This window comes from Schistocerca americana, chromosome 4, assembly GCF_021461395.2.
Source record: "Schistocerca americana isolate TAMUIC-IGC-003095 chromosome 4, iqSchAmer2.1, whole genome shotgun sequence".
NCBI lineage: Eukaryota > Metazoa > Arthropoda > Insecta > Orthoptera > Acrididae > Schistocerca > Schistocerca americana.
The window spans coordinates 428,231,949-428,247,210 of record NC_060122.1 but is presented as its reverse complement, the minus strand read 5'-3'; the positions used below and the strand labels follow the sequence as shown (position 1 = coordinate 428,247,210).

Below are 15,262 nucleotides of genomic sequence, written 5' to 3'. Positions count from 1 at the left end.
CAATATGTCATCCCTCAGCACAGGCACAAGCATATGGGGTGCAGTACAGTCATAATGGAAGACGCCTCAACACGGAATGCTCAGAGCACGTCTGTAGCAGCAGAAGGGCAAGATTGATACACCTGCAAGAATACGTTCAAGTGATACCAGTGTATTGCAGGTTGAAGTAAATATTGCAGTTTTTTTCCAATCTTGCATTGACTCTCCTCAAATAGTTCTGCACTTCTGTGACACCCACGTGTTTCCACTCTTCAGGTAATTCCCCAGGTTCCATCTCCATTATACTGGACCGAGTAATAATGCCTTTACAGAAGTTAAGGGTGTCGTGTATCTCCACCACAACAGAGGTGGTCACTGAGGCCTTGCATTTCAGAAACTTAAAATACTTGGTGTGATGTGACAGTTTGAAAAAGAACTGTTCCATTAAGAAGTCATGGAATGCTCTTTAAAGACCCAGCAATACCCTGTAAGATGTGACTGTAGAAAGGGAGACCTTCTGAAAGGTTTCCACTGCTCTCTTGATTACAATGAAAGTATTATGGCAGACTAGTTCCTGTTACTACATTCTGAGACTTTGTATTGGGCGGACTGACCAACCGACCTGTCTTTGTCAGATGGGTGTAGGTACTACCTGAGAGTACACCCACCCCATCATGAGCAATGTGAATTGAGGTCGCTCCACTGGGATCTCATGAGATGCTTAGGAAACTTATTTCAACCCAAGCAGAACCCCATGTGCTTGAGCAAAAGCAAACCTTACACAACTGGCGGCAGTGTGTGTGTGTGTGTGTGTGTGTGTGTGTGTGTGTGTGAGAGAGAGAGAGAGGGGGGGGGGGGGGGGGCGGTGCCCATAAGGTTGCGTGCTAGAGACTATTTTCCTCAACAGTTATTCACCTCATCAGCATGGAGCATACCTTGAGGTTAAGGGTTGAGAGGTGTGTGCCTTCCTTGCAACCCAAGCATTGAAGCCAAGGCCTCCATTATCTGAAACGCAACGTTCCACTGCCATGCCTAATTACCGTCTCTGATGTATTGTAGGAGTTTATGGTAGAAGAGGTCTGGTGGCACTGTCCACTCCCCTGCTCGGGAAACCTGGGTTCGTCATGCCCTTACCCAAACACTTCGGGGAAGAAACATACCTCCTTTCCCTAGTTGTGGGATACTCTTCGTCAGGCCTCTCCACTGAGACCTGTCCGGTCTGGGTGACCCTGCCAGCAGCTGTGCTACTGCTGATGTAGCCCTCAGTGTCACTGAGGCACACAAACCTTCCCATATGGCACTGAAGAGGCTTACGAAAACGCGGTGTCCCTGGGAAGAGTAATTTAGGAGACAAAGCAATCTGACTTGATTCCATATGTCATCTAATGAGACAGCTAACAAAGTCCAAGATTCCTATGGAGCCTGAGGAAATAAATGAGGAGAGACAGACAGCAGCTGCTGTTTCACATAAAAACTGCATCTGGCACATTAACTGTAGTCCGAAGAGTAAATAAAGAGCCAGTAATTTGTTTCAGTCAGTCACAAATAGTGTCTGGAAACGCCTCCTTTATGTAGTAGATGGGTAACCACCAAAGGAAAACAAATATCTAATATGATTAATGTTACCCAGAAAGAAACATCATGACCATTCAGGTGATATTTTAGCAGTGATCTGGAACAGCCAATAGGCACAAACATTCTACAGAAATGAGGACCTGAAAAATCTTTGACTATTTGGAATTGAATATGACAGCTGAAGCATAAACATATTTTGTGCTATTTATAAATGAGGCTTTACCATCTTTCTTTCCTGTGTTAACTATTAAGGAATAATGACACTTTGAAAAGTTGAAATATTGGAATACTGGAAAAAGTGGAAAATAACAAGAATGCATTTTCCAGTAAGACAAGGCATGACAACAACAGTGTATGAAAGTTCCAGATTACATTAACTGTCAACTGCAATAATTACTTGCACATCCATGACATACAGCATCTTGTTTACATTGCTATCCCACTCACTAAATTCCTCAGGGTGTGGTTTCAACAAGCACATAGCTTAACTCCACTACCTCTGCTCTTGAATGTAATAGAAGTTACTGAAATAGAAAAGTCATGAAAGAAAGAATAGTACAGGACAAATAGTGAAAGATACCATTGTCTGGGACAAATAGCGGAAGAGAGCAGATTAAATTACAAGGAGAAACAAATGCCCACCTAAAAATGTCTTCAACAAAATGGTTCTGAAACTGATACACAAATTAGAAGACTAACAATAACAAATAATATCTTGGTGGGAAACCCTTTTCAGGAGTAAAGTAGGGCATATGTGTGGCAATTACCATTGTAAATATTTAGGAGTAAAGGAGACCTCTCATCAAATAGCAGAGACACTGAGTTGTTGATTGGCAGACACGAGAGAGACAGAAAACTTGCTAGCTTTCTGAATAAATTCTTTGTTGAGAGCGGGCGGGCGGGCGCGTGCGCGCACACACACACACACACACACACACACACACACACACACACACCAGTGCCCCTACATTGTGCCGACTGGTCGTGTCCAGCCGGCACACTGTAGACTGTAGGGACGTACGTACGTCTCAAGAAAGAGAACAATGATAAGGCGGTAAACCAATAACAGACGTAAAAGCAACAGGGCACCCCTCCAACTCCTCAAGCAGCTGACGAGGTTAATGTTCCCTACCTCACAAGAGGATTAGCAACCATTTTCACAGTTAAAACATAAAACTAGTTCAGCCATTTTGGCATCATCCACTAGCACCAGAGACAGTCCCTCATCAAGTTTAAGGTTTCCTGTAATGTGGCCAAAATGGGGCAGTCCAGTAGGATTTATTTATTTATTCTCCATATTTAGTCTATTATCTGAAAAGAAAAAATACGTCATACAAATCAGACTGGCACCACACTGACAGCACAGTGGATCCTCATGTCGTAAGACGTAGCCAAGAACCAGCCAAATGTGGCCAATGTGAAACTGACAGAATGGTAGATTTCCTGCGAGAAGCGCAAAATGAAGACTGCCACTTCGTTATGATCCACTTCATTGCTGCCAGTCTGTCTGGAGAAAGTAGGGCACGGTAATCCATTTCGCAAACCTCCAACAACTGATGGCGTAGAGTCAACCACAAGTCCAGTTCTGGTACCCTCAATCTCCAAAGTCAGCTTCTAGGTAACCAATTTGGCCAATCAGTCAGCATGGTCATTCCTTGGGATCACAATGTGAACTGGAATCCAGACAAAGACAACCTATTGTTCAGCTGGATGGAGATCAGAAAGGAGGAGATCCTGGATAGTCAACCAATGGGTGTCAAGGGTAGCAATGGTAGATAGCCTGAAGACTACATGTGGAGTAACTTTCTTAAAATGTCTCACCGGTGCAAGAATGAATGTGACTGAGGGCTTGAGTGATGGCCAACAATTCTGCAATGAACACACTGTAGATGTATGGCAGGCAGCACAGTTCACTGCACCTTGCATGTGCGTAGGTTGATCGTACAGCTGTCGGTGTATACCATTTCCGAACCTGTAAATGTACCTAGGATGGCCAGAATAGGTGGTGCAAACCAGGGAGTTTACACACTACTTCATTCCAATGGATAAGTTAAGACAGATCCAAGGACCATGGGGGCATACATATTGCTCCCTGGCAAGGGGCAACAGTGGTGGACATCAGGAGTTCAGAGCAGACACACTGTATGTTAAATGCGATTGTGACACCAGTCCTGGGCTGCTGTTGCAGGAGGTAGATCTCCATACCAAGAAAAAGGAAATAGTAGTTTTGGATGCTCACAGGAGCAGCAAATATGTATCACATAGTTAAACAGGAGTTGTTGCCACCTGATCTGCAGTGGAGTGAACCCAACCTCCACAAGTAGGCTGCTCACAGAGCTAGTCTGAAAGGCAACTGCTCCAAGTTGGACTCCACAATGGTGTACTGCGTTCAGCGTCCGTTATGCTGAAGGCGATGCCGAGCCATATGCCAGACTCCCACAATCAAGACAGGACAAAATCAGAGCTTTGTAAAGTGAGAACGCGAAGAGTCTTAAGGTGTGACCAGCACATTTGCTTGAGTTAGCTAAGATGGGGAAGTCACATTAACTGGGCATCAAAGACCAGTCCCGGAAAGTGATAAGACTCCACCACATTAAGCAATTTGTCATCAACATAGAGTTCTGGTTATGGACGGACGATCTGGAGGCAAAAGAAGAGTATGACATGTCTTGGTGGATGAAAAACCAAAAGCCTTGGTTGAAATCCCAGGACTGCACCTCATGGCAACCTGCAGTCGGCAGCTAGATCGTTGATGGCTGCAGCTAGATCATTGATAGCCACTAGGAAAAAAAAGGGCACAGTCAATACAGAGCCCTGCAGAACCCCATTCTCTTGGATGTGGGAGCATAGTGTGGAAAGCAGCTACTTGAACACAGAAAGTACAGTGCAAAATGAAGTTCCAGACAAGACCCGGGAGTGGGCCGTGGAGTCCCCAAAAATGTACAGTAATGTGGAAATGATGACACCATTTTGTGTCAAGTGTCTTTTGTAGATGAAGAAGATAGTGATAAGGTGTTGACACTAGGTGAAAGCTGACCAAATAGTCAGCAGTAGAACAGCCCTGGCAAAAACTGCCCTGGTATGGAGCCGAAAGATCCTGAGACTAAAGGTAAAAACACAGCCACTGGCTCACCATACATTCAAGCAACTTGCAGAGAGAGTGAAGCTACTTGGGTAATAACTGTCCATCTCAAGGGTATGTTTACCCAGTTTTAGTACCTGGACAATCATGCTTCCTAACCAATGAGAGGGAACTCATCCTCACTCCAGATATGCTTGAAAATGGCAAGGATGTGACATTATCAATTCAACAATAGGTGTTTGAGCATTTGGTTGTGGATGCGGTGTAGCCCTGGACAGGCCAACGCGCTAGGGCACTCACTAAACAGGCATTACATGGCTCCAGTTGACATTTAGTGAAATATAATTAAATTCACTCCACCTACTGTTTGAGGATGTGAAGTGTACATGAATAATTCTCAGACACAGAGGATCAAGCATAATGCACAGAAAAATGTTTAGCGGCAACATCTGACTCTGTATAGACAACAGCATACAGGGATATACAAGATACTCCTGTGGGGTACTGTTGTCCACATAGGTACCGAACCTTTGCCCAAACCCCTGAAGGATGGGTACATGGTCGAACGGCAGTAACATTCCATTCCCAGCATTCTTGTTTGTGTCATTTTCTTACAAGGCAGACCCAGGCACAGAGGTGTTTGAATGCTCTGAGGTGCTCCGTCAATGGATGTCAATTATGGCTTTTGATAGTCTGTCTGTGACCTCTAATGACCATGGAGATTCCAGAGTGAGATTTTTACTCTGCAGCGGAGTGCGCGCTGATATGAAACTTCCTGGCAGATTAAAACTGTGTACCCGACCGAGACTCGAACTTGGGACCTCTGCCTTTCGCAGGCAAGTGCTCTACCATCTGAGCTACCGAACCACGACTCACGCCCGGTACTCACAGCTTTACTTCTGCCAGTATCTCGTCTCCTACCTTCCAAACTTTACAGAGGCTCTCCAGCGAGGAGAGCTTCTGTAGAGTTTGGAAGGTAGGAGACGAGATACTGGCAGAAGTAAAGCTGTGAGTACCGGGCGTGAGTCGTGCTTCGGTAGCTCAGATGGTAGAGCACTTGCCCGCGAAAGGCAAAGGTCCCGAGTTCGAGTCTCGGTCGGGCACACAGTTTTAATCTGCCAGGAAGTTTCATCATGGAGATTTATGAAGTCTGCCAAGGTACTGTCTCCAACAGGGGGTCCTGAGGAATAGGGGACAGCTAAGCTTGCTACTGACAGAATGGCTGCATTCATGCTCTGCACACCTTCAACGATACTTCCACTTGGCGGCTTCTAGGGTGATGGCAAAGGCAGAGACCAAGGCATCCCAGTCAGCATTGTTGAGAGCCCATCTGGGTGGACACCCAGACGAGTGACACCGAGGAAGCGAAGAGACAATCGAAAAATTGTCCATGTCACACGGGTCATCACGAACTCTCCAATGGAAAGGGGGGGGGATGAAGACTATATCTGCAAATGGGAGATCAATGGCCTAACAAAATCCATATGCCATACTGAGATGTGTGGGGACACTAGTATACAAGAGATGAAGATCAATATCTATGAGTAAAGTTTCGTTAGCTTTACAGTTCCACATCATGAAGGGTTGTGGGCAGTGAAGCCACCCAAAATGAGGAGGGTTTGGGGGAGCTGAGAAACCAGTGCAGACAATTCTGGGACACTTCGCCACAGGGAGTGAGAAACACATGAAAGACAGTAAAATCCAGAGACGCTCTCACACGAACAGCTACAGCCTTGAAAGTCATATTGAGTCGCACGTGTTCACTGTAGACAGAGTTCAAAACGTACATGCTAACTCCACGCAACACTTCGTCACAGCCATCTTAAAATAGTTCCAATAGCTGGGGATGGTAGGTGTTCACAATGCTAGGAAATAGGTTTCCTCAAGGACAATGCAGAAAGCAGGGGAAATGCATGGAAGACACTATGGATAAGCCAGTTACTGGAACCACTCCAGTTCCACTGAAGAATCATGCTATCAGCATTCTTTGGGGGGGGGGGGGGGAGGGGGAGGGGGGAGGGTTAAGGGACCAAGAAGGCAACTCATCCCCCACGGTCACCTGCTGTGAGAATACAGCATCAATACACAATGATTCTGAAGCTGGCTGTGTGGAGTTATCCAGTGCTGAAGGGACTACCTGGAACTCCGTCATGGGCAGGGAGTTGGATTGTAACCACCTCCATCTTGGAGTTGTTCGTTTTTGTCCCTCTCTTCTTGGATGATTTCAATGTTTGTGAGAGATTGCCTGTCCTAGTTTCAGAGTCAGAGGAGGAATGCGAAGCACTACAAAGGGCAAGCTGTAGGTCCTTCAGCCACTGGCTGGTATCTGGTTGCAGATCAGAATCCTGACAGGAGAATGCCTAAAAGAACTACTTCTGGGTGAGAAACACTGGAGGAGGTCGTTGCTTCTCTGTCCGGGGGTCATGGATTGACATCCCCAATGGGTGGGGAGTCAACACTCCATAGGTGAGTGGAGGGAACCAGTGGGAGAAGGGCTCCGACGACAATGGGAGCAGGTGTAGTCAAGTGCCCTGAAGACCTGATATAAAAGACATAAATGGTGAGGATACTGTCACTAGACTGGATGATGTCGTCATAGCCACAGCAAATTTCAACATTGTTATAAACACAGGATGCAAATAATCAAATTTATTCCTGGCTTCCTGTACATGAGTTAGTCAAGAGTCTTGTGTTCTTTGATTTTCTTTCCTTTTTAGAAGAAGGTGCAATCTAGTGAATGGGGGGGGGGGGGGGGGGTGTCAGGTGGGTGGGGAGATGTTGCTCCCTGGAGTTGACACTGTCAGGCAGAGGGGCACAAGAAGCACTCATGTGCAACTGACATCCACAATCCCTACAGACAGGGGTTGGTATTACATTGTAAAGACATGTACCAGCACAGAGTTTCACATCACACTAACACACCATCACCACCACCTTTTCAGGCAACAAGTCTCTTCATAGGCTCCAGTATCAATCCTATTGTTCTCTGGTCCCCACCGGACATGATGGACGAAATGCACACCCCACCTTTCCAAACTGGCACAAACTTGTCATTAGTCTGTAAAAGGAGGTCATGGTGGAAGATGTTATCCTGCACCATCCTGAGACGTTTGGTGTGTGTGTGTGTGTGTGTGTGGGGGGGGGGGGGGGGGGGGGGGGTGATAGTTACAGGAATGTCAGCAAGCTTGTTGCAGACAAGCAGCACCCATGACTGAGCAGGGGATGGCATCAGTCCTAGAACAAACTCAGTATTCTGGGGAATATATCACCCCTTGCATCCTCCCATGCCACAGCCAGGGAAGAAAATGTGGGATCATCTCTCTCTCTCTCTCTCTCTCTCTCTCTCTCTCTCTCTCTCTCTCTCTGCACGCTAGTAATCCTTTCCTTCATAAATGATTCCTGATTCCTGGAGCCATGCAGCAATCAGCAAAAGGAAGCTTGAGCTGTTTCATTTGCAAGTCAATCCTCTTGGTGCCATCCACTCTGAGGGAGACACCCAGCCATCGCAACAGTTACCTGGCTGGGTAACTGTTGCCCGTTGTCCCTGTGCCCCTGCCACAATGGGCACATATTTCTTGGCATATGCTTATAGTTTCTAGTGCAGGTACTGACAGCGCGATCCCTGTGGGCTGAGGGGATTACCACCATGCAGGTACTTGATGACCCCTCCACAATGGGATGGATACGATATTGGGTTTTGGGTGTATTACTTTTGCTTGAAAGTAAGTGTGCAAACACAAAACGGCACAAAAGGCTGAACATAAACTACACTGGGCGACCTTCCTCTCTCAATCCACATTTCTATAACATTTGGAAGAGGAATAGTAGGTCAAACCCAACGATGGGAACCATGTAGTGAAGGATGAAAAGCAAAAAGCCATATGAAGTGCTGGGGAGGGAGGGAGGGGTGGAGTGGAGGGGGGGGGGGAGGGAGGGAGGGAAGGAGAGAGAGAACAACAACAAGTGTCCAAAATCATAAACCAAACCCAAGTGTGGTCAGCACCAAGAAGACCATCCAATGGAAAGGCAGACAGGAAAAAAACAATAATAGAAGGAGGGACTTGCCGCACGGAAAGTGAAATAAGTGTTGCAAGGGCTGGGGACCTCTGTGGGCCAAGCACATACTCACAAGAGAGTTGTGAGCCCTCTGCAAGATATACTGAATATCATCTTTATCAGGCTAAATATTTTTTGGAACAATTAAACAAAAAACACCTAGCCGAGATTGTTCTTAGTAGATTGCCAACACATTTCACAGAGAAATTAAATGAAAGAAAGTGGACAAACATCATTAAGCTGTTCGATAACAACTCCCCTCTACTGAACAAGACTGAAAGAGAAGGAACTGAGGATAGAAATATGGCAAAAATGGAGGTTTCAAATCTATAATAAATCTGGAGTACTGCTAAAGATAAACTACAAAAATCTTTACAAGAAGAAACATAAGACATGGTGAAAAACAATGTTACCACACAAGAGGAAATATAGCGGCGTCACACTCACATCCGTGCCAGGGGGTATGGAATAGTATGGCACTCCTGTGACATATTACTGTTAAAATGCCATCAACCAAGATGGAAACATTACAAGAAATGTTTAAATGGAAGAGAAACAGCTGCACCCTACTAACAACACAAAACCAGTTTTGTTCATTAAAATTAATAGGGAGAAGACACTAGTTATAACAGACTGAGGCAGAGAAACAGCTGTGTCATGGGAATGTTTCAAGAAAAAATAAGACACCTTTAGTTTGACCAATATGACTGGGAAACAAGTTTAAAATTTTCAGAGCTACAAGGGGTACAGGAGCATCCACAAAGAAATAAGTTATGTCAAAATTTATGGTGGTTAAGTTACCTTTTAACCAGAGATGGGTGGCTGTACCTACTTTAATGTTCCTATTCTGAAAGGAGTAACTTGTTAATGCAGAATGAGATGATCATGGATCTTCAGAACAGGAGTGTTCAAATGTGGATCTGGAAAGCTGAGTGCCATGTGTTTTCTTAGTGGGGGCAAAGTTTGTAACAGAAATCAAAAAATTATTGGGAGAGGAATTCCACTTTATGCAAGACACATTTGCAGTTTTGTTTTCACCTAGACGTGTTTCAGCACTTTTTATGCTACGTCAAGTGGGTTTGTTTATTTTCCTTCTGCAAAATTGTTACATGTTCATCCTTAAAGAGACTTTTGGTACAAAATATTTACATATATAAAATGAGCAATTACTGCCAAAGATTGCTACATTGGTTTGCATACAGTACAGATTGGGGTATTCTATGTTGTTTATTTATGATATGTCTAAAGTTTCTAGGTTTATAGTATATTTGGAAATAAAATGGGTATGTTTACAAACCTCACATGAAGCAATTGGATATTTACGCCAGTAGCTTTAGGTCTACTTCTGGGTGAAAACATAACTACAGAGGAGCCTTTAAAATGCAGAATTCCTTCCCAATTTTTAAGCACAGAAATAAGAAGAACTGCAAATTTCACAAGTTGATTATCAAAAAATTAATAAACTAAATAAGTAGAAAAAATCATAATATTTGGGCATCGTACTATGGCATGGACACTGAGCAAAACAAGGATGGTTATGAGAAAAGGAGATGCTGTATTGGAAAGGACTGAAATAGGAAAATGGAGGAGGGGGGGGGGGGGGGGGGGGGGCGTAGAGGTGGAGTGTATATATAACTGAAAAATAAATTGATCTGCTAGTACTGTGTATACGGATGGGGTACCCCAGTCGGGATATGCATTTGGCACATGTTGACACTGAGGGAAACATAGTGAAAACCACAATACCTGGATGTATTATGTGAGAAGAATGCTTAAGTACAGACTGATCTTGCCAAATGCAAGATGAATACTATAATATTGAAAGTTTGTGAGACTTAGTGGTGATATATATGCACCACTGCCAATAACCTGGGGAGTGTTACCATACATCAAAGTATTAGTGGTATGTTGTCTATGTATGTTAAGCCACTTAGGCCTACTTTAAACTGGATTAACCCACATACCATCTGTAAGGTTCTAAGAGGTGAATCGTTTCCACCAATGATAAACTTAAGAGAACATTTAAAGACAATGGTATTCAATTTGTTTTGTCAGAATTTTGGAAGTTTGTGTTGACAAACATTTTGACAGATTTCAATATCTTAATATCACTTCCTACAGAATTACATGGAAACATCAACTACTAAATGAGGGAAGTTATGCCTAATGTACTGTTCAAGATTATTTTTTATTTGAAGGTTTCTGCAGAGTAATGAATGACTTAGCCTATGCATGCAGCGGGGCTTTGCTACAGCAAGTAGTTGCGGAACAAATCTTCAATGGCAAAGCATGCATATAAAGAGAAGGGGTAGAATGATACTTGGACACTAGAAATAAGAGAGATGGGTTAAAAAAAAATTTAATTGGGAAAGCAAATGGGTTTTAATCTCAAGTCACACAATGAGTTCCAAAGTAAATTTAATGTATCCCATATTTTTGAGGTTTATTGTACTGTTAAATGTATACCACAACTCTAAGCACAAATGATTAAGAATTCTGAAATGGGGTTATATACAGTAAATGATTTATATTCCAGCTCATAATGAAATAAGTTTACAAGAAAGACCAAGATTAGAAAACATAAAGAACCAAACATAAAATTGTAGGAGAAAACAAGCAAAGGTATCAGTGGTGCATTGCAGATATTTAATAACATTTAGAAGCACACAGCTAATGCAGCAGGTAGTACTGTTGAGTGACAAAATGGTATGAGATGTTGTAAACATACATAAAATGCCCAATGGGAACCTCTTTGATTAGGTACAATAGGGCACCCTGATAAGGATTGACAGAAATAGCTAAGACTGATCTCAGTGATACATGGTTGATATGACAGAAGAAAGGAAGGGACCATGTGCGTTCAGTGGTGTGCCCATTATTCAAAACAGTGGTTTGTCTAGCATAGATTTGTGCACAGTTTTGATGATTTGCAGTTAACAGATGAAAAATATAAATAATTAGTGACATGTATCAAATAAGTAACAGAACTTACTTATTTCCTTCAGGATCAACAAAAACATAAACTGTGTAATCAACATTCCTCATTTTCTCTCCACTTGTTATAGCTCTCTGTAGACCTTGAGCTTTTGCAGATGCCTTGCCCATTTCATCGAGTATTTCTGACACTTTATCAACACAATTCCTATAACAAATTCACATATGTAGTAACGCACTCTTAAATTGTTTCGTATCATTCACAGTAACACAAAATGCATTATTTAAAGTACAAAATGTATTTCATTAAGGCGCAACCTTACATACAATTCATTATGCTAAAAGAAATCCAATTCGTTCAACTAAATTAAGCACACTACATGAAATCTCCAGCTACTGGACAACATAAATAGGGGAAAACATGACACAAACGAGAAAAAAATGATTACAATTTACAAGCTATTCATTCTGGCAACGTAAATAACATGTGTAGAGCATGCCATAGTCGCATATCTCACTACATTCAAAAACTTTTAACAAGATATTCAGTACTTACTGCGAACCGCGACGATCTCCGACAAATCCTTCGGGTAGCAGACTGCTCCTGATTTTCGTTATTTGATTTGGAAGTATCTCATTTACGCTGAAAGGGAACTCCATTCTTATTCGAAGACACTACCTGATTTGCATGCACCAAAGTTTCGTATCACAGCAACAACAACAACAAATGTCACAAGTCGTTACTAGTTCAAGGAGTACCAACGGAATACAACTTGATTGTGCTGTATTTAAAGAAATCTCTGACAGCAATACCCACGTGATGTCTGTGGTGGAAAACTTTTATGTAGAACAGGAATGTGCGAATATTCAGCAGAAATTATGTCATGAAAACTAAAATAATCATGCTACCTCACAGCCGTACGACGATTTCAGTGGCATGCAACATTACAACGGCTTTCTCATGAACCTGATTCCGTCGAAACTGAAAGTATATTCCGGCGCCAACATTGCAGAAAAGGAAAGCAGCGATTACGTAAGGGCGTACCTATGCGGAAGAGCAGACATTTCGCAACAGATGCCACAAGATGTCTATATAGAGCCTTGCTATATTCCTTTTAAAATTCGTTGAATAGTGAAAAGCGAGGATACAAGATTGCCATTATCATTAAGACTCACGGCACAGAAACGAGCAATAAAGGTTGCACCGGCATGTGATGAACTTCAACAAACATAAAACATAGCAAGCGGAAATAAGTGCTTGGGTGGATGAAATGCAATGTTTTTTTTTGGCGGACATTCAGAAGAGGAAAAATCTTTGACTACAATTCTTCCAGTAGAGATCAAATCAAAGAAGAAAACTAAACGCGATCAGTAAGCTACCGTATATATTATGGGTGAACCGTAACCGTTTTGAGAACGAAGCAGTATGATTGGATCTGCTCACATACGAATTCCTTTTTTACTCATAACAGGACTCTTTTGTTTTCGGGATACGGCAACATCGTTGTTATCTCGCATGACTGCACTTGTTTCATTCCACATACCTAAAAAAGGTACAGTCTCTAAACAGTTACTGTGATGAATTGACCGATATGGTTTTCATTTGCGGCAAGCTGCAACAGACTTTTACTGGTGCTTTGTAGGTCTATTAAGTATTTTCCTGCAGTACCATACTTCATGAGCGCGCGAGGTGACGCAGTGGTTAGCACACTGGACCAGCGACCCTCGTCTTAACACTGTGCCATATCATTCGGACGTACAGCTGGAATTGAACCATCATTTTGATATGCAACACCACAGAACGTTTCTATTATAGGCTGTTGAGCCAAAACAGCACACAGCTACAAATTCTCAGCACACTAACACTGGAAGAGGCAACTTTGGAAAATGGCGTTTTCAGTTGCAAAGCAAAACCTTTGTTCCGCCTTGGAGGACCTCCGTCACTGACTGGGTAGGAGCAGTTGTGATTCCTTCCCGCCTAAATGGATCAGAGCTGCACTACACAGCATAGGCTGCTACCTAGGCCTGATTATGTATAGAGTGCACACAAGAGATTTTTTTAGATTATTCAGCTCTCCATCCTGTCCAGATACCTGTAGGAGGTCCCAAAGCATTAGTTGTAAGATCTAAAGAAATGCCTCTAGAGGTGAGACCATTAATCGCCTGGTGATCAACTGTCAAAGCATTCACAAGAGAATCCCAGATTTTGAAGCACTCCCAAAAAGCACTGGAGCTCACATGATATTAGGTACAAAAAATGGTTCAAATGGCTCTGAGCACTATGGGACTTAACATCTGAGGTCATCAGTCCCCTAGAACTTAGAACTACTTAAACCTAACTAACCTAAGGACATCACACACATCCATGCCCGAGGCAGGATTCGAACCTGTGACCGTTGTAGTCGCGCGGTTCCAGACTGAAGCGCCTAGAACCGCTCGGCCACCGCGGCCAGCGATATTAGGTACAGAAAGATGACTAAAACTTGAAAATGGCAACAGAAAGATTTTTGGTGTAAATCTAAGTGTACACGAAAAGGACAGGCAAATGCAAACAGGGGTGTAATGGTAGCTCACAGGCCTAAATTCCGGTTGGGGGGGGGGGGGGGGGGGTCGAGAAGCATATTGGAAAATGCCCTTCCCTTTTAAGGTACACATAGCTAGCATTCCTAATTAGCAGTACTACCACTAATAATAATAATAATAATAATGATGAAACTCACTTTTATTAACTAATGAACTGGTAGATATGGAATTTGAGCACTTTACTTGTAAAGCAGGCTAACCCGATGATTCTTCTTCTTTCTGAATCTGTCAGTAATACTGTCATATGATGTATCTCTGCTCTCCAGTATTTGCAGTACTTGTTCTTCAACTGAGGTACAAGGAAGAGTTGACAGGTGATCCTGGGCCATACTGTTATGAATTATGTTTTTACTCATTTAAGACAAGAACTACTTAACTGAAACACTTGTTGCAGAAATGGTAGCAACTAGACAAAATAGTTTAAAAGCTCCTGGAAAAATTTGGTCCATTTCATTCTCAATCATTCGTTTCATAACATCTCCCAAACTGACAGAATGAAACGTTTCTTTATTCTCAAAAGAAATTCAGCCTCCAGTAGAACATATAACTGTGACCGATTGAAGAATGCATTATAAGGAATCCAAACCGCCTGCAGGCAAATAGTGAGCATAATTGGCAAACTGAGTTGCATCACCTAATTTAAGGTTCAAATGGCTCTGAGCACTATGGGACTCAACTGCTGTGGTCATAAGTCCCCTAGAACTTAGAACTAGTTAAACCTAACTAACCTAAGGACATCACACACATCCATGCCCGAGGCAGGATTCGAACCTGCGACCGCAGCGGTCGTGCGGCTCCAGACTGCAGCGCCTTTAACCGCTCGGCCACTCCGGCCGGCCCTAATTTAAGGAAGAGGAGTTTATCATAATGCGAAAATCTGTTTCTAACTGTGTTACAATATTATCCAGTACCTTGAACTACACCTGTTTGTATTTTGACATCAGTGGATTGCCAGTGCATTCATCCCTCATTTCAATTCTATAGAAGGAAGATTCAGGCTGGATATTAGTTGAGCATCTTATTGAATTTAAAAAGTCAGTCGATTTATCTTCA

At 43.0% G+C, this 15,262-nt stretch overlaps 1 protein-coding gene across 3 annotated transcripts in view; it reads right to left on the bottom strand.

Annotated features, from left to right (window-relative positions):
• LOC124612549 (alpha-tubulin N-acetyltransferase 1-like) overlaps nt 1–12,687 on the bottom strand; it is a 100,049-nt gene extending 87,362 nt beyond the window's left edge. For 2 of the 3 annotated variants that reach the window (XM_047140822.1, XM_047140824.1), the window contains exons 1-2: nt 12,183–12,635; nt 11,685–11,834 (exon numbers count right to left, since the gene is read on the bottom strand). In XM_047140822.1, coding sequence (XP_046996778.1) covers nt 11,685–11,834; nt 12,183–12,286 — 254 coding nt within the window. In that variant the 5' untranslated portion in view covers nt 12,287–12,635. Of the gene's footprint in view, nt 1–11,684; nt 11,835–12,182 lie in introns of all 3 variants that reach the window. The other variant, XM_047140823.1, reaches the window with a different exon arrangement.
• Between the last annotated feature and the right edge of the window lie 2,575 nt (nt 12,688–15,262).